Here is a 22,924-nt window from a genome sequence, read left to right as displayed (position 1 = left end):
GTTTCGGGGTCTTTCCGCAAAGATCTGGGATCATTTCTTGTCGGGTCGCAACGCTTGAGCAATCTTTTGGTAGCCTTGGGGGTTTGTCGAAAATGAAATTATTTTGGCTGTCACATTTTAAACAAGATAAATATTGATGCAAAGCATCAAAGGGCGTCGTGAATTTCAGTGTAAAAGGCACTCAATGAAGTTACATGGAACGATTTTTTCTACTGTAGATATTAATATATATTGGCCGATTATTTTAAACAAAATAGAAAAAGATACTGGTATAACCATTATCTATGATTTTGTGTTATAACCCCCAAATAACCACTATCTATGATGTTGTGTTATAACCCCCAAATAACATTATCTATGATTTTGTGTTGTAACCCCCAAATATTTCATAGTTCATTTTATTTACATTGGTTTCCTTTTTTTACTGGCATCCGTGTGCAGTTTTCATTAATTGAACAGAACTGTGTAGGTTTTAAAAAACTGCTTCATCTTGTAAGCGTAATTTCATATTTTTCTCAACTTCAAGGGGAGATGATTCTGAACTTATTCTTACGTTGCTCTTTTACGATAGGGGTTGAGTACTCATTGATATGAAAACACTGTAAAAGTTTTAACGTGTTTACGAACCCACCCCCACCCTCTCACACATATATTTCATGGGCATAATAAAAACAATAAATGGTTACAATAAAACAGCATATTTATTTAAACTAAAATGTCTACATCAAAACAAAAAGTTAACATAGAACACACAATAAAGAATTTGATTCTACTGGGGCTCGAACCTTGGGCCTCTCACATGTGAAGCGAGCGTGTAACCACTACACTACGGAACCGCTTGAAAAATCACCTTCTAACTAAGATATTAATAAGTGACTGTAGTGTAACGGTTATCAATAAAGCAATAAACCGTGTAATCGCTGTCGTCTTGTAAAATAGAAAAAAATACGCGTTAACCAAAACTCGAACAGCAAAAGTATGCGCTATTGTTAGAAAAACCACAAAGTTAATATATTTTGATAATGTTTTGTTTTTATACAAAACCAGAAAGTTTCACCGGTTTGCGTATTTGCCCAGTCCCTGTGATCAGTTATTAATTAAAAGAATTAGCTTTGCATTAGTGGCATTAAATGGTGTAGTAAATGTAATAGGCACAAATGCAGTACTTATTTACACTTATTTATACAAAAAATTACCACTATGCAAGGTATTCTGACAAAAAAAAAATTACACATTGATCCGTAAAATAACTTCTCCTCCCATAGCGAAAAAAAAACGTATTACATACTAGTCGCCGCACTTCAGTGCGACGCCAATAATGTTAAGCTTGCGACACCAAAAGTTTAATTCTACCAGTTTCGAGATGTTTCGGTTTCGACTAACGTCGGTTAGTATTAGTACCATTTGCTATAAACTCGGCATCATCGGAAAGCATTCGTAAAGGCTTCTTATGTTTAAAATCAGTTCAAACGGAGGAATTTCACAGAAAGCTCCACGAAGATGACGAGTTGAAGAGTTCTGTCCCAAGTATATTCTAGGAAGTTATGCCGATCGTTCAAAAAAATTGCAGAATCGTTCCTGGAGTCCATTATACTTTACATAAGGAACGCCAAACACGCGATGAAATTCCCTAGATATTCAAGATCGACAGCGGAAGTCACGCCGTCTGCTCACCGAATGTTAACTTAGGGACACAGTATGGAATAATTGAATTGTTACGGGGCATAGCTGCGGTGATCTTTAAACAAAGGCAGTACACGTATTATATAAAAGACACGAAGACTACCGGTATTTCGATTTACATGTAAATTCCAATGTCAAAGTTATGGCTAATTTGAAATAAGTAAAATGATTTACTGGCAAATAAAACTAATGGAAGTCAACAGTAGCAATTTAAATCAAACAGTGTCCTTTAAAGTTTGCACGTCGATATAGCACGTCGACGTGCAAACTATTAATGACCCAATATTAACCGATAACATGCATGCAGTTCTGCATTCTTGTAACTCCCGAATCTCATATCTGCATTATTTCAATCTTAATCGGTACAAAAATAAAGCAATACATTTTGTAAAGCTTGTCATATTTTATTTCGATCGAACGTCATTTATTAGCTCGACTAGTATATATGAAATATATATAGTGGAGCTATCCTACTCACCCCGGCGTCGGCGTTCCGTTCCGTGCCGTGCCGTTAGCGTGCAAATGTTAAAGTTTTCGTACTACATGTACCCAAATTATTTTCATTGTCCCTTGACATATTGCTTTCATAGTTTGCATACTTGTTTACCAACATGACCCCAACCTATAAACAAGAGAAGACAACTCTATCAATCATTATGTCATAATTATGGCCCCTTTTCCACTTAGAATATGCAGCAAATGTTAAAGTTTTCGTACTACCCCATTTATTTTCATTGTCCCTTGACATATTGCTTTCATATTTCGCATACTTGTTTACCAACATCACCCCAACCCATAAACAAGAGCAGACAACTATATCAAGCATTTTGTCATAATTATTGCCCCTTTTATGCTTAGAATATGCATATTATTGATAAATCTATGTTAAAGTTTGCGTACTACCCCAAATATTTCATATATTCTTTGACATATTTCTTTTATATTTTGCATACTTGTTTACCAACATGACCCCAACCTATAAACAAGAGCAGACCACGGTATCAAGCATTTTGACATAATTATGGCCCCTTTTACACTTAGATAATTGAACATTTTGCTTAAATTGCCATAACTTCTGTATTTATGATCACATTTTATTATTACTTTGACAAAACAACACTTACCTGAATACCACAATGGATTCCACCCAAACAATACCCCACGCCCATACCCAGAATCCCTTTCCCCCCAGCCTCCCCCCCAATTTTTTTTAAACATCATCTAATAAATTACCCCACCCCACATTATATACCCCTCTCACCCCCTACCTCCCTACCCCCCCAAAAATGTTTTTTTCTTCTTTTTTATTTTTGAAAGATCTTCTAATAAATGACCACACCCCACATTATACCCCCTCTCAACCCCCCCCCCCCCCAAAAAAAATAAAAATAATAATAATAATTTTTTGTCCTTTTTTTATTTTTGAAAGATCGTCTAATAAATTATTGAATATGAACAATTTCCCCATGATGGCTTACGTTATAATGTCAAGCACTCGAATAGTCGAGCGCGCTGTCCTCTGACAGCTCTTGTTATTGAAGACTGTCAAATAGTACTTTTAAACGCTGGAATGGTCAAGTGGTAGGACTTACGGATATCGTTTTATGATCTCGGGTTCGAAGAACGGGTTAACGTTAAATACTTTTTAGTATATACATAAAATAATATCTTTTAAAAAATCCGTTAAGAAGTCCATTTAACAACAATTCGAATGAATTATGTATAATTAGCATTGGTCAGTGCAAAGTTAGTCTCGACATTTCGCCATTTAACAGTTTCGAACCTTTATCCAAATGACTATTTACTCTAAGACTTTGTTGGTGCATATGGGCTCGTTTTACAAGAACACACGTATTGGCGCATTATTGGGACCCGAATTAATGTCTTTTCATTTAATTATGTTTATGTCTTTGTCATTAATGGACGTGTCTTATTATTAGTTGATAATTCCATTAAGTGTTCGCTGCCATTTGCTTTATGAATAACACCCATAGGTCAATACATAAATGCCCTAGATAAAAACCACGTGCTGCAGTGTTCTTGTCAAAACTAGTTAAAGCCTACAAGTTGGTGTTTTGTTACATTTATTTCATCATTACGAGACGACATATGAATCCTAACAAATCAAAGTCAAACTTAAGGTAAAATACACTGGTATTTCGCTTGTCTCGACTATAAAATTATTTGGTTTGATATAAAATTCTTTACAATATTAAGCAATATTGTGCTACTACGTGACAATCGGATAATTGTATGGCTTAATAGTCAAAATAAAATGAAGGGACCAAAGGACATTTGGGCGCATCCATAGCTTTTACGTATATTTCAAAGACAGAAAACAGACGGTAACTTTTTTTTGTATATAATGTTTTATTTGTACACCACATAGGCGGTATATTTGGTAATTTAATCAGCTTAGAAACACATTCGTTCATCTAAAAGGCTTAAAGACCTCACGACGAAGTCAATAATCAAGGTATACATTACATAATAAACGTGATATGACTGGACTAGTATTAATTGGGCGTTCATTATTTTAACCAATAATAACTCACGTCGATATAAAGCGATAATTAATTATTATTAAGTATTTGAAGTTAAGACATCAACGAAAAAATATCCGTTTTGAAATGTGTTCTCTTAAATGTTATTCTAGCTACACTGATGAATGATTCCCCTTCTTGCTTTGGGCTTTTGCAGGCAAAGCAGTAGTCACATGTATTAATGTTGTGTTCGCAATCCCAGTTGTGATATTTGTGCTTTCCTGAGGGTTTGACAACGTTCCGTTGGCCCCATGGAGTTGTTCTGGTTTTCCAACGGTAGCGGCGACGTCCTTATTTACTGTTGCAATATCCGGCCTTTTCGTTGAATTGTTCACCAAATCAGCAGCTGGTTTTACCGATACAGTTGTTGTTATTTCTACATGTTTCAGGTCAGAAGGTGTGCTAGAATTTGAGATAATAGTCGAAGTATTGACTGTGGTATCGATGACCACAGTGCTATTAGTAACGTCCAAGGGAGTGGGCGACGTGAACTCTGGACTTTGTGTTGTTAGAACTATTGGGTCTATGGTCGTTGGCTCGGTAATTCCGCTGGTTGTTGTCTTTGCATTCACTACTGGAGCATCCGTTGGCTTCACAGGATCTGGGATTTGCACTGGATCTGGGTAATCAATGTTATCGGGATCTTGGGGATAAAACGAACCCATATACAAAGGACTAAATCCAAAAGGGCTGAATCCAACAGGCATAAGTCCTCCAATATGTTGTGGAAGGACGTGATGAGCGATTGGCAAAACGTTTTGCGGAGATAAATGGACCTGTCCAGTTGTTGAAAGAGATTGATGCGTATTGGCGTTACTAGCAACCACACGATTCTCAAGCTCTCTAACAAATTCATTTATCAATGTGTTATAAAAATGATCCGTAGCGTTTGGCGCCAATGTCAAAGTTTTTTCTGGAATAGCTCCCGATGCGGGGTTTCTTCTTTGCTCAGAAGCGATGGTTTGAAGTATCTGATTCAGACCACGGGAGCGAGATGCTTCTTGTTGATGTTGCACTGTTCTCTGCACGTTTTGAGACTGTCGTGTAAATTGTTGGCTGGGAATATTGCGTATACGTGAAGACGAACTTCCGGTACCGGTTCTTCCCTGATTAGGAGATGGCCTTTGCATGGCGCGAGATTGTCTGTTTGGCTGTAATAATTGTGTAACAAATAAGAATAACTAAAGGGGTATTACTTTGATTGATTCCGTCATAAACGTTAACAAAGGAAAAGGTTCATCGAATCATGTGAAATATCGCGGAACAGTTTTTAAAGATTTCATAGACTTACTGAATACAATTGGACGTAGAATTTGAAATACATGGTTTGAGAAGCAGCAATCGGAATTTGTTAGACAGAGATCATTTATTGTAAATAGTGTACCGAAGATCTATCGTTGTTAAGAACAAAGCTGAGTTGGCTTACGTTAGGCGAGCGGTTTGTAATACGTTGAGTCTGTCCGCCTTGATTGGAACCTTGGTGTAAAGGAACGTTGCTTTGCACGTTCAAGTTACGGATCGGATTACCTGAAAAGTAAATTTACTTCCTTACATTTACAATTAACAGTGTTAATTCATAAAATCTGAAAGGTTAAGGAGCCCATACACCAAGCACGGTATTAGACAGTTCGACCACGTTCTGAAGGACGTAGTTGCAGCAACGTTTTGCACTGCAATTATTAAACCGACTACGTTCATGACAGTTCTCATTTATTTTTCACGCTTAAAGCCGACCAGACGTACATTTGTAATGCCTCCAAGAAATAATTCCGCCATATTGACAGTACGGCTATAGTTTTGTGTCGTCTCCGCCTGCTTTCTCGGCCCAACAAAACATTATATTGCTGCTCTGCCTCTAAAATAAATTGCACGAAGCCAACATTTAAAAAGTTATCAGCTCCAAGATTGTCCATGTTTCAACTTAAAATCACAAATGATGAATTTTGAGACAACGACCTCTATGTAAATGCGCATTGTCTGAACGTATTATATTTACTGTTTGAACGTTGTAACGTTGCATTGAGTGAATACAACGTACTTGGAACCTACTGCGGACTCCTTAAAACGAGTACAACGTACTAAAAACTTACTGAGAACTTATATAACGTGTTTCAAACGTTGTAAGGACTTATCTTTTTAGTTTATATTTATTTACACGAAACAAGATCGTACTTGAGACGTAGTGCGGACGGGGTCGGTCTGTCTGAGAACGGAATGGACGGACTAGAAACGGACTCGATCGGTGTGGCATCGTACAGGTAATTTCGGTCCGATAACACTACGTTCTGGCACGTTCCTAACCCGACCTTAGTATGACCAATCCGTTCTTATTACGTCCATTCCGTTTTCAGCACATTGTTACTACGTTCAATTGTAGAACGGGATGATCGGAAGAAAATTTTGAGTGGGCTCAAAGTTCTGAAACACCTCTCCCGTTCAACCCCGTTCCAGGCCGTCCACAAACTTCGAAGACAGTTCGTAACACGTTGCTACTACGATCACTCTGTTCTCACACAGTTCGAGCCCGTTTATACACATTTTTCAGAACGTTCTTCGAACGGAGTTGGTGTATCGGGGGTATTACCTGATACCTGCTCCAAACTTCCGATATAATATTATAATAAGCAATTATTATTACTTGAGTTTTTTCTTAGTTGTTTGAAATACAAAGTTACAGTCTAAATTGTTTTAAATGTCTAATTCCACATCGAGCGCTAGAGGTTTAAAAATAAATAAAAATAATGTAATCTTTGCGAAAATTTGGTCTTTTATTAATTTATACATTTTATGCATGGACAAAATTTGGTCTTTTATTATTTTATACATTTTATGCTTGGAAAGAATAAACAAGAATCACATAATTATTTTTTTTTAAACGAACCCATACACCGGCACACATATACTGACCTCGAATTAGTTGTATATTTCGACCACTCTGTGAATGCTGAATACTCTGCCCAATATGAGTCCGAGCATTAGGCTGCACTTCCGCGACCTGATTCGGTCTTGACCTTGACTGCGACGTTGACCTTTGCCCTTGATTCCATTGCGCAGAAGTCTTCAAATTCAACATAATGTGAATGTTTATCAGATGAAACGGTTAAATCTAGTTTGTTCGCATATTTGTGTTTTAAAGCATGTGATAATATGAAATTAAGACCACAACTGTAGCATATGAATCAGTTTTAAATACTTATAATCGCGATTAAAATAATGTAAAAACCCGGCACCTATAGCAAAAGCTATAACGCTCCCAATAGACCACGTTGCATTTTTTGCTCTTATATCGATGAAAAGCATTTAAAAGCTTATTATTTTTCCTTTTTCGATGATTATTTATTGATTTTACGATTTATTCATTATTAAAAATACAGATTTATTAAATATTTATTAGTAAAAAGTGATATTTTGCGTGATTAAATATTAAGCCTAAATTTTTCTTTGAATTTATCATAAATTCATGCCAAAGTATGACCAATTCCCTTTATGATGATCACAATGAAGACATGTGGTACTTTATTATAAAAAATCGTATAGAGTAATGTTTTATATTAATTACTCCCAACTACCAGTAGTGTGTATGGAGGCGGAATATGCAAGAAATGCCTTGCAGGCAAGGGTTTCACAATTTTATTATGGCCATACTCGTGGTTAAATAAATACCGATAAATCCGTTTCTTTTAAGAATTCAATTATACAATATTTCTAAGAGTCGCTTTGCTATATTGATCTTTCTGAAGACACTAACTTAAAAACATTGGCAACTAAATACATCTTGGTGAGGTGAAAAAAAGAGCGAAAAGTTCTGTCTATCTAAACAGTCAGCTAAAGTTTTCGAAATTTCTTTTCATGGACTTTGCTAAATCTGCTCTATATGAGCCGTGATTTGTGAAAAAGGGGTTTAATGCATGTGCGTGAAGTGTCGTCACAGATTAGCCTATGCAAGCCGCACAGGCTAATCAGAAACGACACTTTCCTTCTAAACTAGATTTTTGCTAAGAAGAGACTTTCTTGAAACGACAAAATCATAAAAGCGGAATGTGTCGTTCCTGATAAGCCTGTGCGGAGTGCACAGGTTAATCTGGGATGACACTTAACGCACAAACATGAAATCCCCTTTTCACAGAGCACGGCTCATATACAAAGGTTGGTGTTAATTTCTGCATAACTTTCTTACAAACTTAATAGCCTTGAAGAATTTGAATATAAACCACTCAAGTTTAAGTTCGAATATGAGTTCATCTATGGTATCAGATTATGCTTAAACAACAATAAGTGTTATATTATGTGGTATATAAATATATTTTTGCCGCCATACGACGCAACGTACGTTACTGTATGACGTTGAGCAAACTTCCTTTGTCTTTGTATACTCTGATACTACAGATTAAGGTTACGGCCAAAACATTTATATAATTAAAAAACTATTTAAAAAGTAACGTGTTTGTACGGAATATATTATTGTATAAGGCTAAAACATATATTCGCAGCTTCAGCCCAGTCGTTTACATTTGATTTCTTTAAGTCGTACGTGGTATTTTGATGTATATAGAATCTATGTAATATTTTAATGTTCAATCTTTGATACATGTTTCGATAAATATACGCGCCTCTCTATGAAAACGGGGCTTAATGCATGCGCGTTAATTGGTGTGCCAGATTGAAATGTGCAGTCCAAACAGGCTGATCAGGGACGAAACTTTCCTTCTAAGCTGGATTGTACCATGTTAGCTGAACAATGCTATTAAAGCGGACAGTTTCGTCCCATGTTAGCATGTGCGGACTGCACGGGCTAATCTGGGACAACACTTCATGCTCAAGCATAAAGCCCCATTTTCCCCAAACGAGGCTTTAAACTGAAAAGTTATATACTGCAACCCTACTGCAATTACAACAAATTTTGATCAAAAGCCCAACACAGATACCTGTTCAGAGTTAAAGGGGCATTTTCACAGATTTTGGCATGTTTTAAAAATTGTCATTTTATGCTTTATATTGATAAATGTAAACATAAAATTTTTAAAGCTCTAGAAAATAATCAAAAATTAAATTTAAAAAAGGAAAAAAAGTAGCCCGCATCAGGGCTCGAACCAGTGACCACCGGAATCCTGAAGTACAAACGCATAAGCCAACTGAGCTATCCTGCCAAGCATACATTTTATACGTTATTTAAGCAATCTTCGTAGTTTCACACATTTAAACGACAACAACAGAACTCTTCCAAATTATTCAATTGTTTCGCGTTGCAACGCTTTATAATTTTTAGGTATTTAAAGGGGCCTTTTCACAGATTTTGGCATATTTTGATGTTTGTCATTAAATGCTTTATATTGATAAAATGTAAACATTGGATCTTAAAAGCTCCAGTTAAAAATCAAGAATAACATTTAAAAAAAGGAAAAAAAAGTAGCCGTACCAGGGCTCGAAACAGTGACCCCCGGAGTCCTGGAGTTAGTCTGAAGTAAAAACGCATTAGCCCTCGCGGCTATTCCGCCGACTTTACACAGTTGAAGTATTTTATACCTGATATAAGCAATCTTCGTAGTTTCGTAAATTTAAACGACAACAACAGAACTCTCCCAAATTATTCAATCGTTTCGCGTTGCAACGCTTTATAATTGTTAGGTTTTCAAATCGTCAAAAGATACATATAATGGCTATATTGGACTATGGTAAATGTTCAGTAATACTGTTTCCTCACAAATATCATAACTAAAACGAAAATTTGCGATTCTGAAACAACTTTTTTCAATTTTGTCAATTTACCAAACCGTGAAAAGATCCCTTTAAATCGTCAAAAGATGCATATAATGGCTATATTAGACCATGGCAAATGTTCAGTAATACTGTTTCCTCACAAATATCATAACTAAACCGAAAATTTGCGAATCTGAAACAACTTGTTTCAATTTTGTCAATATACCAAACCGTGAAAAGATCCATTTAAAGTTGACAACATGAATAAAACGATTGTCATAGTTACCGAAACGAAAGTATAGATGATATCGAGGCACGAAAATTAACTCAGATCAAGCGTAAAAAAGCTGCTTGTTCTCACTTGCCCGACCGACCATAATGCTTTGTGACATGCATAAACATTTGTGCAGTATAGCAGATGGTGTTTGTGAATGTTGTTGCTTTCTTAGACCATACTTGTTCAATTAACGTGACATCATCCAAATAAAGACTGTTAAATATATATATGGCAACTGTATGCATGTCATTTTTCTGTCTTATCAAAGAAGGTATCGTAAAAAATAAACGAAATCCAGCATTAAGTCGATCTACATACCTTTTTTTTAATTGTTAGTGGAAACAAAATAACTTTTTAAGCATGAGCAAAATATATCTGAAATATCGTTTCGTGTATTCGTCAATTGAAAAAAATAAAATAAAAGTACTAAACATTTTTTCTTCTCTAATTTTCCATCAATAATTTATAATATTCGATCATAATGATATCGTATACTAAAACACAGTGAAATTATAACGCTAACTAAGGAGGCTCAACAAAAACTGTTCGTACAAATCTTTCTTACCATTTCCAAATAACTACGAACATATGTGAACGATTGAACAACATTATATTTTTGTTTGAAAATGTCCATGTAATTCACGATGTTTACTTCGCCTTTGTTTATATATGTTTTACAAATAACTGGCTGATATATTTTAACAATAAAAAAAATCATATTATCCGAGAATAAAATGTAAACATAACGATAAATTGACCAGCTTCTAACGTAACTAACCGGATCTAATACGCAGGCAAGTTTGAGAAGACACAATACCAATCCAGAAATCAACATCTTGCCTTCAGTTTTTCCTATCTATAATATGAAACATTATTATTGAACACAAACAATGCCGTCAATATCCAGATGTAACGAGACTTGAACCAATCGGTGTTTATTTGTCGTTTTACTTTCGCTGTTGACTCGTTTCACCTCTAAGGTAAACGGGTACTCGTCGTTAACGTCAAAATGACATGCGTAAACGTCACGGTGTTTGTTCGGACGTCAAGTACACGTGTCAAGTGACATTCTAACAATCTAGTCATTGCATAATACGAAGCGCTTGTTTTGTAAACAACAACATAAGTTTTCGCCTCATTAGGTTTGCTGTGACGAGTGAATGAGTGTATTATTTTATGCTTCATTATTGATAAGTATGATTACATGTACTCTATCTTAATATTAGTAATGATAATATGTATAACAACTCTTTATTATGTATTGATATTATATATGTATTAATTTTTTTCCTGTATTAAACTCGCATATGATTAATTGATGTGCCTGTTATAATAATGTGTTTATGTCTATGCATGTTTTTATCATATTGCGTGAACTAAAACGTGACCAAATGGTCCATTGACCTTCTGGAAATGATAAATCTGGAATCATATGTCTCCGCAACGTGCATATACCATAACTCGACACAAACTGCTTCTTTCATGACGTGAATTAGATATTCACTACCTCATTTGGTAATGACCTGTCACGTTTCATGAACAGACCCGGCGGATACGTTGAAGCAGCGTTTTTTTACCAGGAATCCATGCATCTAAAAGTACATTATTCAACCATAAAGCATGAGCAGATAAAGATATATGCGATATATGTGTTGGTTTCGTTAGCTTATCGAGTTTAATTCACGCGTTCTAAGATACATCTGTTTCACGAAAATGACGTGCGAAAATGTTTAATTTCTTTGGTCTTATTTATTTTCATTATTTATACGTATGAATAATCTTGCTGAATTGTTTGAGTATTTGTATACTAGTAAGCCGTTGGACGGTAATTCCGTATTTCACAGAGTGGGGCCTGTATTAACCAAACAATTCCGAGGAATTAGCCGAAGATTAAAGAATATTAACCTCGCTCTGTGAAAAGCGGGTTTAAAGCGAGTGGGGCCTGTATTAACCAAACAATTCCGAGGAATTAGCCGAAGACTAAAGAATATTAACCTCGCTCTGTGAAAAGGGGGTTTAAAACATGTGCGTAAAGTGTCGTCCCAGTTTAGCCGCACATGCTAATCAGGGACGACACTTTCCGCCTAAACTTAAACGACATTTTACGCATATGCATTAAACCTCCTTTCCACATAGCGAGTCTCATATTCTTTTTATTTGAAAATTTAAAGTAACATAAATACTCAAAATCACAGGGTCCAGTAAAAAAAATAATTGGGTAGTGTATGTAAGGAAAAGGGCACCAACGCAATCCAACTACAGGACATGAATTCCAAGGCACTGCTCCACAGTTCATATGTTTATCACCAAAAACTCTGCACGGATTTACAGCAAAATAAATTATCTCTCAAACGGTACCTGTGTCATTCCATTCGACGCAGTATTAAACTGTCCACACGGCCTCAAACACGAAATTTTGTCCAAAATTCGGTCGATGTAGCTAAGCCCGTCCACTTGTGTTTACACTGAAGGAGTCGTGTTACGCACGTACTAAGCGATTCCCCGATAAATTGTCTATAGCTCCATATAAAACACATCAAAGGAACACTGTCCACGTCATTAACTCACTCGGTCTCCGGATATTAGCAAAGAAATCGACAAGATTTCACACACAATAATTATAAACGTCAAAAGTCGCCATTTTCCGGTTTGTAATCCCGCATCGCGCAGATTTTGGTCGCCATTTTCCGGTTTGTAATCCAGCATCGCGCAGTTTTTGGAACGCGTTATTTGATTGGTTGAAATTTTAAAAAGTGAAAAGGTAAGATAATAAATGACATTAAACTCAAATGTCGTGTAAATTGTTTTAACTTTTGCAAAAAAATCCTATATTATTAAAAAACGATTTAAATATGAAAAAGATTGTTGCCATCACTTTAATTGGGTTGTTTGATATAAATATACAAAGTGAACCAGCACAGCATCCCTTGCCGGGACACATCAGAGTAATAATAGTGGCAAAATTGAAAATTTTGACAAACCTCAAAATGAGTCTTGTAACCTGGTAATGTGAACTTGCAAATAATGTGTCCTTCCCATATTGATTATTTAACCCTTTGCCCATAACATCTTTTCACACCTTTGCAAACAGATCAGGCAATACTGTGCCAAGTCCTGTTAAAGTCTTTGCAATACTGAGCTAAGTGCTGTATAATTTCTATGCAAAACTGAGCTGTGAGATATTGAATTTATATGCAAAACAGAGCTAAGCGATGTACAATTTCTATGAAAAACTGATTTATATGCAATACTGAGCTAAGTGATGTTAAATTCCAATGCAACGCTAAGTGTTGTGAACTTCAACAAAACTTAGCGATGAATTGACCTTACGATAATATTAAGTAATAACTGAATCAACCTGCGCCTACCATGCAGCATGATTTGTGATGTTAGTGACTCTGGCTCAATGCTGTATCATTGTTTTGAAATGTTTCAGCATGGCATTTTCCTACTAATGGTCACTCTACACTGCCTGTAGGAGCTGCCTGGTCAGGGCCTAGTCAGTTTGCACCAGCATACCCACTCTTTCAAAAGTTGCTATCTGTACCCATTAGGTTTTCAAAATGTGAGAACAGAACTGAAAATGTAGGTACTTAGAGTGACATGGGCATTTTCACTGTTGAATTGAGCTGAAAAGAATTAACAGGTCAAAAGAGTTAGTTAAAATGCGGTAACTGACCAATTATCTGCAACCAGTTGTTAATAAAAAATATATATTATATTCGATATTTTACATGACTGTACAGTCCTCTAAGCCGAGCGGAACTGTTTTTTATTAGGATCGGAGTTAGTGTTCGTGTCTCGTATGAATAGATATCGTTGCAGGAAAACGAATCATTTCTGTCGTCAGTTGTCAAACGAAAAGCCACACAACTTATTTGGCATGGTAAATTTAAGTATAAATAAGACACATATTTTATCTATGCCAATTAGAATGTATCTGGTGGTTACAAGTTAGGAAATCCGTCTTTTTGCGCTTTAAAACTTCCAAGTAATCGCGTTTGTCGAAATGGACGTAGACGTCTAGAAATCCTACTATCGGTTTTAAAAGCGGTACCGTTTGAAAATAATAAAGTACTTGCTAACTAGGCTATAGATTTAATTTGATCTATGCCAATTAGAATACATCTGGTGGTAACAAGGTAGAAATCCGTCTTTTTTCGCTTTAAAACTTAAAAATAATCGCGTTTGTCGAAATGGACGTAGACGTATAGAAATCCTACTTTCGGTACGAAACGAAAGTACGGTTGATATTCAAATGCATTATTTTTCTCTTTCCGGGATATTGTTTTAGTATGTCATCACATATTATTGGAAAATGACGCAATAAGTATGTCATTTTATGACGCCGTCAATCAGCTGATTCATTATACGGATGGCGAAACAATATGTCCCTTGACTAGATCTAAAGGTTGAAGGTCGTATAATTTTAAAGCTAATGTTTTCTCGACTCTAGAGATTTCTTATGAACAATCATTCAGTGGTAGAATAATAAAAAGTAGTCCGTGCACGCGAAAGGCTTATTCAACAAGGTAGGATAAAGGTTGGTTTATTCCATGGGGTGTTATACCGTCAATGTCGCGGTGAAGATGGGATAAATATGTATACATGCTATAAGACCACTTGATCTATGAAAACCAAGCTCGAAAAATTCCCGACCACAATAACCCACTCCATTTTAGAAATACATCAACGGATGCAAATCAGTGGGACGTCGTAAACATATGGTACAAACAACCATAATTGGGGTATTTATGATCGGTGCCAATTTTACCTAGCTCGAACTACAATGAGGATTGAACCCGCAACCGCTCCTGGTTCCAAGGCAGACACTACCGCTGCGCTATAAACGCTAGCTAATAAATCAAGGTAGTTTTAGTGCTTTATATACATTGACTTACTCTACTACAGGTACTAAACTTTATATAATTTAATCACAATACCAAGCCACTACAATATATTGTGAGATTGAATTTTCAAAATACTTAAGTCATGTACCCTAACTCGTGCAAAAAATCATTGCCCAATGCTCGAAACAATTATGATTGTTTTTAAACCTGGAATGCTTGTTCGTTTGCTTTAAAATAAATACAACTATTACGTTAAGTGTCGTGGAAATAATAGCTCAGACTTTTTGAATTTAAAGGTTTACTACACTTGTCATTCACTTTGTTGGCCTTAGGCCTGAACACGTTTTCAGCCACCGAAATCCGACTCGTCTATGGACGTCTCCGCTATTGAATCAAATATTTACCGTATGTAATTTAACCGTTGTGCAAGATAATGTCCAAACGGTTCTTTCCCGAACACATGAACTTGTCGGATTGATTTTTATATATAAGCTTGTGCACAACATGATTGTTTAAAAGTTATTTTAAACAGTGATTCGGCGTCCCTAGAGTGAACCGGTTTTCAACCGCAGGTATGTACGATTTTTAGCATAGGTGCGTTTACGCACCTATGCTTGTGGTATATACCACATTTCAAAAATCCACATCGCTCGGTTACCCACTATGAAGCCTTACCTGATCAAAAATCAGACGAAATATCTATTTAATTTAGTATATGGTCATTCTTACAAAAAAAAATTGGAAACGTTTTTCTAACGTTTTCTTCCAAGAATATTGCTGACACCGTTTTTAGTGATTTTTTCTAAGACCGTTTTATGTCAAAAAATCTTCTTATAACCTAAAACAAATTTCGTTCGTAAAACAATTCTATCTGCACTATAAATCTCAATCTCCTACGCAGTGGCCTCCCTTATACTAGAAGTTACTGACCGGGCGAAGCAAGGGAAGTAACTGCTTTGAGGAGTTTCTATAAAAATCTGCATTCAGAAATCTGTATTCAGAACTCAATCTGTTGTGCACGTCTGCATCTAACGCTTACCACAAGTTTTACGACAAATTCTTGACGCAGACGAATAGGGTAGCGTCTATTTTCATTTGTGAAAAGATACAGATCTGTCCGTGCTTAAATTTTGAAAGGCTTGGGTAATTATTTTTCATAAGCGTTTCAAACACTGATGTAAATGGAAAGATTATCTATTTAAATAGTCGGTAATTGTTTGAAATTATTGATTTGAGAAATTCGCGGATGGCGATATCGAACTACATTATACCACGTGACGCCATTCTTCCCTGTATCTTGCGCCTATGCTTTTAACGCCATCGGCGCTCTCGTTTGTGAAAGTAGTTACCACTGTAGGTTGATACGAGTTTTTAAAATAGAATGCAGTTGCTGTTCGAAAGCCGTTGGGCTATTTTAGACAAGTGAATATAACATTAAATTGAAACATTATTTTATCAATATTGTTTTATTAACGAAAATATATTAATGAAAATATCAACTTCAACGACTTTTTTTTACGAGCGTGATTGATTTCATTTCTTGTGTGTAGCACTCGCTATCAAACCGTTTTAGTGCGTGTCGTTTTTTACATGTTTTGTTTTGTTTTAGAAATGTTTTGCATGCATTGTCATTTATAAGTTATGTAGAAACTATTGGAGAAATTCTATTTTCGTTCTTTGAATCATAAAACACGAAGACTTCTTTTAAAGATATTTAAAATTGCTGGAAACTTGCGTCAAACACAATATACTAATTGATCGGATGCGAAAACATTTTGAGGGACGTTTTTCGACGAAATTTCCCTAGAAATGAAGATACGTATCTGCATAATACTGATTCTTATGTGTTACCGGTATTCATTTATTTATCTAGTAGCACTAATAAGACGATGACATCTTTATGAACACAATATTATGTGCCAATAGGTGTTTATCAAATGGGATTCGAATTAATGTCTACAAAAATTGAACAAACCAGTTATAAGTGTACAAAACTTCGACCTCAATCAATCATACGAATGGCGCTATTTGATGTACACTGAACAAGTTTCGCATTGAGCATTTTTATAGTGTTCAGTATTGTGTGCATACATATGGAACCTTTGTGTTTATTATTTATTTAGTACATAATATACGTCTTGATCAACAAAATAAACTAATACATAAAACATTACAAGATAAGTATTGATGCAAAGCATCAAAGGGCGTCAGGAATTTCAGTGTAAAAGGCACTCAATGAAGTTACATGGAACGATTTTTTTCTACTGTAAATATTAATATATTGGCCGATTATTTTAAACAAAATAGAAAAAGGTACTGGTATAACCATGATCTATGATTGTGTGTTATAACCCCCAAAGAACCATTATCTATGATGTTGTGTTATAACCCCCAAATAACCATTACTTATGATGTTGTGTTATAACCCCCAACTAACCATTATCTATGATTTTGTGTTGTAACCCAAATATTTCATAGTTTATTTTATTTACATTTGTTTCCTTTTTTTTACTGGCATCCGTGTGCAGTTTTCACCAATGGAACAGAACTGTGTGGGTTTAAAAAAATCTGCCTCATCTTGTAATCGTAATTTCATATTTTTCTCAACTTCAAGGGGAGATAATTCTGAACTTATTCTTACGTTGCTCATTTACGATAGGGGTTGAGAACTCATTGATATGAAAACACTGCACTTACAAACCAAATGTGGACGGACGACGGACAAAGACCGATCCTAAAAGCTCACATGCGCAATCAGGTGAGCTAAAAAAAGAAAACGGTTACCATTATCAATATTAAACTTTGTTTTTATTTTGAGCGTAAACGCTATTGTATACGAGTAATACACGTTTCATTATTATCGGTGTAAAACAAAACGTACATGACCTTTTTTGTAAATGTACATATTATGTGTATTGAACGCGGTACGATGAACATAAAAATTATAACACATTAAAACAAATAACACAATATTAACACGTTTTTATGAAAACCAAAAAGAAAATCATTTGAAGCTGGTATTAAGATAAATGAAATCAATTCAAATCTTCCGAATGCGGCTGGGATAATCACTTAGTTAAAACGCTTAGAAACACATTAAAAAAAGATAATACAGCATTTTTATTTTCTAAATGTTTTTTTACGAGATGAGTAAATATTATCATTATTTTTTATCAAATGCAATAATACGCCTCACAATTAGGAGCGCGCGTTTGCCTTCAACCTATTTAAAGATCTATACATGGAGTTGCAATTTACTTTGTGTTTACTGAATTCACCACATCTGTAGGTACACAATTAAGACCAGCATTTAAAACATCTTATTTTCAAGGCGATATGAAGTGTCACTCCCGCTTCCTGTCGAAACTAATCTTCTTGCCGATCTTGCGGTGTCTGGCATTGTCATAATTGCCGCGTATATCGTGAACTATCTTCGGGGCATCCGTCAAAAGTAAGTAGAGGCCAATCGCCACTAACAGACTACCCGCAATGAACCCCATGGTCTTGGAAGAAGTGCGACCGTCGTGCAGAGAAAGTTTTGTACGCCGGTAGCGTGCAGTATCGTTCCTCGATAGCGTCAGTGACGTCGTTATCCATTCATGCCATTCCGTTGACGTTAGCGTCACGTTAGGAGAAGTCGGTACGTAACAAAGGCACGGCCATATGTATATCGGAGAGAACAATCTTGGCGTGGCGGTGGTGGCGGATGTTGTTGAGCTGATCGGGCAGTTTGATGGAGGAATTGGTACTAGAAAGAAAAAAAGCCGGACTTATAGCCGCGCTTTGCGTTGTCATTTATATTAAAGCCTAACTCAGTAATGTGAACAAATGGGATGAAAACAAATGCGATGCACAACTACATTTCACTGTGACTACTACGACTACTACTACTACTACTACTGTTGCTGCTGCTGCTGCTGCTGCTGCTGCTGCTGCTACTACTACTACTACTACTACTACTACTTCTACTACTACTACTACAACTACTACTACTTCTACTACTACTGCTGCTACTACTACTACTACTTCTACTTCTTCTACTACTACTACTACTACTACTACTACTACTACTACTACTACTACTACTACTACTACTACTCTACTACTACTACTACTACTACTACTACTACTACTACTACTACTACTACTACTACTACTACTACTACTACTAATACTAACACTACAACTAATGCTACTGCTACTAATACTGCTTCTGCTGCTTCTGCTACTACTACTACTACTGCTACTACTACTACTACTACTACTTCTACTACTGCTACTACTACTACTACATAAAAATACATAAAATTGTATAAACCATGAAAATAGTATAATAAATAATAACAGTATTTTATAACACAATAATTGCTTTTCTAAATGTAATCATAACATATGTTCATTTACTTGGGTATTTGAAGTTGTGCACACAGTTTTCAGCGCCCACTGTTACTGCTGGCGAAGAAAGTACATCATGTGATGCTGAAAGTTGAAGCATTTTTATTTAGAAGCAAAACTGAGAAAAAAAAATGAATTGAGTAAGCTCCCCTTAATTGCAAATGAAATGTTTCGTTGTGAATCAATCATGAGCAGTAAGTGTTGATTAAATTATGAATAGCCAATGAACAAAAATAAAGCTATGACGTGGCTTACGATTACAATACATTTTTTACAAAGTCAGTCGCAACGATTTGAATAATAACTTGATGACGATCGTATTGAAATGAAATATTAATCAAACAATACGAAATAGTAATGCATTATTTTGAATGAAAAATATGGGGACTAACTCCTCTAATAATAAATATTAAATATTTGAACAGAGTTGTCTGTCTGGTAAACCTGGTTTAATTAAATGAACAGGAAGTTCAATACCATTCTTTAAATAGAAATCACATTGTGAAATGTATAAGTGCTGAAAAGATCGAAAGATAAACAATATTTTGACAGCTTGAAATCATCGTCACAAAATTATTCAAAACAAACTAATTTATCTATATCGCCTAACGCCAAAATGCTGACCTGTATAGCACGTTTTATACACCGCGGTATTGTTCGGCGGGAAGGCGATAGTATCGGAACAAGCTCCGGGATCGGTGTAGAAATACAGAACGCACGTCTCCGCGTCCTTTTGCACGTACACCCAGCACTCCATGCCACGGAAAGTCGCCGCCTTACAGCTTTCATCGCACGAGGCGTTCGTGATCTCGAGCTTGCCTCCTTCTGTGCCCTCGGAGCACGACACGCCCGTCACAGGTGTCATGCCACATGGACCTGGATCGTTAACAACAAAGCAACAGTCCGGATTTTAAGGTGTGATGAATTGTTGTATGTTGCAAGAATATGAGACATTTTTACTCTTTTTGGAAAAGAGACCCAACATTCAACTTTTATGATTCTTTTCGTTTACAGGAAGTCCCCTTCTACGGCAATCCGGTGTAGGCGAAACGTGTCGTACCTGATTAGCCTGTCTAGACTACACAGGCTTATCTTTCATAACACTTTGCGCACTTGCATTTAGCCAAGTTTTTTTCAAAACGAGTCTAAATTTACAGTTTCATGCACGCTTTTGCAAATGAAAAATAAAGTTGATTGTCTTTACAACGGTGAAGTGAGGTTACTATGAGTCGTGTTCTGAGAAAACTGGGCATAATGCATGTCCGCACAGGCTAATCAGGGACGTTACTTTCCGCCTAAATTGGATTTTTGCTAAAAAGAGACTTTATTTAAACGAAAAATGTCATACAAGCGAAAAGTGTCGTCCCTGATTAGCCTGTGTGGACTGCACAGGCTAATCTGGGACGACACTTTACGCACATGCATTATGCCCAGTTTTCTCAGACCGCAAATCATCTGATTTTTGTTTAAATAAAATCGTTCAAAGGTACATACATGTAGGTCGGTGAAACGTTTTCTTTCGATAGAGTTTAAGCTTACAATTTCGAGAACCCTTGCGAATCAACAGAGGGAAGTATGAATATAGCCTCTCTTAAATGGGCCCGATACAAACAAATTTGCATTTTATGTCAATTTATATCCATAAAATTGCAGAAGAATCAAATGCAGAAGTCGAAGTCAATCTGACTACGCTGTGGATGAACGTAAAGAATTACGTGATTCGGGCTCTTTTGGTGTAAAGAAAAACAAGTTGGATAATAAATCACTGTGTATTGTTCGTGAAGAATATTGCGATGTGGTCGTTTGTACTGAAAAACGAACTTCAGTGCCGTAAGCGCTTTAATAACATTATAAATAGGTATATATAGACGAGTTAATTGTTATTGTTTACATTCGGGATTTTCCGCGCATGCGCACTGACTGGTTGGCAAAAACACTGGTTACAGTAACGTAAAACATGTATAAAGGGCTTTTGTTTAGTCAATAAATTGATAATAAAAACGAAATAAACATTAAAACCCTTTTTAAAAAAGTGCAAGTATAGCATATTTAGTACCAAATAAATGTATATTCACAAATAAAATTTCCTCTTCATAAAAATACGAAGTAGTTATTAGCATATAGTAAACGTGATCGGAAGATTTAATACTGACAATTCCGCAAAACAAAATAATACATTATCCGTATTCTTTCTGATAATAAGACTTGAATAAATTATATTTCAACACTAATAAAACATATATTAATTGTATTATAATTAATAGTGGTGTGGATAGTATTTTATTTCATCAGCGATCGATAGAGTCAGAGGTGCATTTAATCAATTATAAAAACAAAGCCCTAAAAAGCGGCATACAGTACTGTTTTTAAATATTGTGGTAATTTTCTTTTACATTGAATGAATTTACGTTTTGTTTACATTGAATGAATATAAATTCAATTTAGCATGCAAACGGAAAAACCCTGCATATTAATTACGCAAATTGAACTGTTTTTGCATGTCTATTGAAATCTCTATTAGTAATAAGGAGTGATGAAAATATAGCATTTTATGATAAATGCATATATTTAATTTATCTAACGGCCCCTTTTGTGAATGCTTATGTTCATGATCGTGTTTCGGAATCTGCAGTAATGTACAATCTTTACACGTAATAGCGGAGTTAACTTTTGCCGGTACCCGTTTAATACCTTAATTGCATAGCAGTAAAATTGCCCAATATTTAAAATGTATAGTTATTAAACAATGTATTATTAAGTTTAACTGGCTAATAAATTTATACACTCGTTCCCGTTAATACATTTCCGACAAATTACTTCATTTTTGTTAAAATTTTAAAATATTTCATTTTAACATTAACTTATCAGTATTTTAAGCTTTAAAATGTGGCTTAAATGATTGCTCAATATGCCAAGAGATGACATTGAGGTATCGTGACTTATGTTTACTGACCAGACACTCGTCTGCAACATGTGGTTTATGCAGGGGCCCAAGTATAGGTCCCTGGGTTTATGACACCATGTTTTCTTTGTAATTGTCTGGACAGTATCCGATCATAACGAGATAATCGGTTAGTGATAACAAAGGTGCAATTAAACACCGGGATATAAATGCTGCTACAAAGAGTGCCTAAATTAGTGTGAACAATTAAATAAAACAATTACATTAAACAATATAATTTATTGAATGTGTAAGAAGGTAAGTTTTTCCAGACATATAAGGTTCAAATCAGTTACCCTATAAGTCGCGTACATACAATTGACCTATTCGTCGTTTGTTTTTATCCTTATTTGTTTTCGTTCATTAAATTTAATTTATTCTGAAAGAATTTCAATTTCTGAGCATTTTTTAACTAAAAATGGTCGCGAGGAAGTGCCAAGAATAGAGAGATTTTTGTTTAACCACATACCGAACTCTTAGATTGTGTTCCACTCCCGAGTTCGTTGTCAGTAAAAACAAATAATAATAACAACAATGT

At 35.5% G+C, this 22,924-nt stretch overlaps 2 protein-coding genes across 5 annotated transcripts in view; both read right to left on the bottom strand.

The window, feature by feature from the left end:
• Positions 1 to 3,766: 3,766 nt before the first annotated feature.
• On the bottom strand, positions 3,767 to 12,818 carry LOC127852268 (uncharacterized). Of its 2 annotated transcripts, none has more exons than XM_052386161.1 (4): positions 12,559 to 12,818; positions 7,134 to 7,284; positions 5,653 to 5,753; positions 3,767 to 5,377 (listed from the first exon to the last, which is right to left on the bottom strand). In XM_052386161.1, the coding sequence occupies exons 1-4, from the start codon at positions 12,565 to 12,567 to the stop codon at positions 4,340 to 4,342; spliced, it is 1,299 nt and encodes a 432-aa protein (XP_052242121.1). In that variant the 5' UTR covers positions 12,568 to 12,818; the 3' UTR covers positions 3,767 to 4,339. The 2 variants fall into 2 exon arrangements, with proteins under 2 accessions (XP_052242121.1, XP_052242120.1); XM_052386160.1 differs by lacking the exon at positions 12,559 to 12,818 and adding an exon at positions 10,979 to 11,192.
• A 5,199-nt stretch (positions 12,819 to 18,017) lies between these two features.
• The window catches only part of LOC127852267 (uncharacterized), a 49,756-nt gene continuing 44,849 nt past the window's right edge, over positions 18,018 to 22,924 (bottom strand). For all 3 annotated transcript variants that reach the window (XM_052386158.1, XM_052386159.1, XM_052386157.1), the window contains 3 exons: positions 20,070 to 20,321; positions 19,455 to 19,529; positions 18,018 to 18,798 (listed from right to left, as the gene is read on the bottom strand). In XM_052386158.1, the coding sequence (XP_052242118.1) occupies positions 18,395 to 18,798; positions 19,455 to 19,529; positions 20,070 to 20,321 (731 nt within the window). In that variant the 3' untranslated portion in view covers positions 18,018 to 18,394. The remainder of the gene's footprint in view (positions 18,799 to 19,454; positions 19,530 to 20,069; positions 20,322 to 22,924) is intronic.

This window comes from Dreissena polymorpha, chromosome 12 (assembly GCF_020536995.1).
Source record: "Dreissena polymorpha isolate Duluth1 chromosome 12, UMN_Dpol_1.0, whole genome shotgun sequence".
Lineage (NCBI taxonomy): Eukaryota > Metazoa > Mollusca > Bivalvia > Myida > Dreissenidae > Dreissena > Dreissena polymorpha.
The sequence above is the reverse complement of the archived record's forward strand: the minus strand, read 5'-3'. Positions and strand labels throughout refer to the sequence as shown.

What these genes read in the sequence shown, in the direction of transcription:
- LOC127852268 (XM_052386160.1), bottom strand. Translation starts at nt 11,035, where the DNA reads ATGTTGATTTCTGGATTGGTATTGTGTCTTCTCAAACTTGCCTGCGTA. An exon ending in TTGCCTGCGTATTAGATCCG is followed by an intron (nt 7,285 to 10,978) that starts GTTAGTTACGTT and finishes TTGAATTTGAAG; the next exon opens with ACTTCTGCGCAATGGAATCA. An exon ending in AAATATACAACTAATTCGAG is followed by an intron (nt 5,754 to 7,133) that starts GTCAGTATATGT and finishes TTTACTTTTCAG; the next exon opens with GTAATCCGATCCGTAACTTG.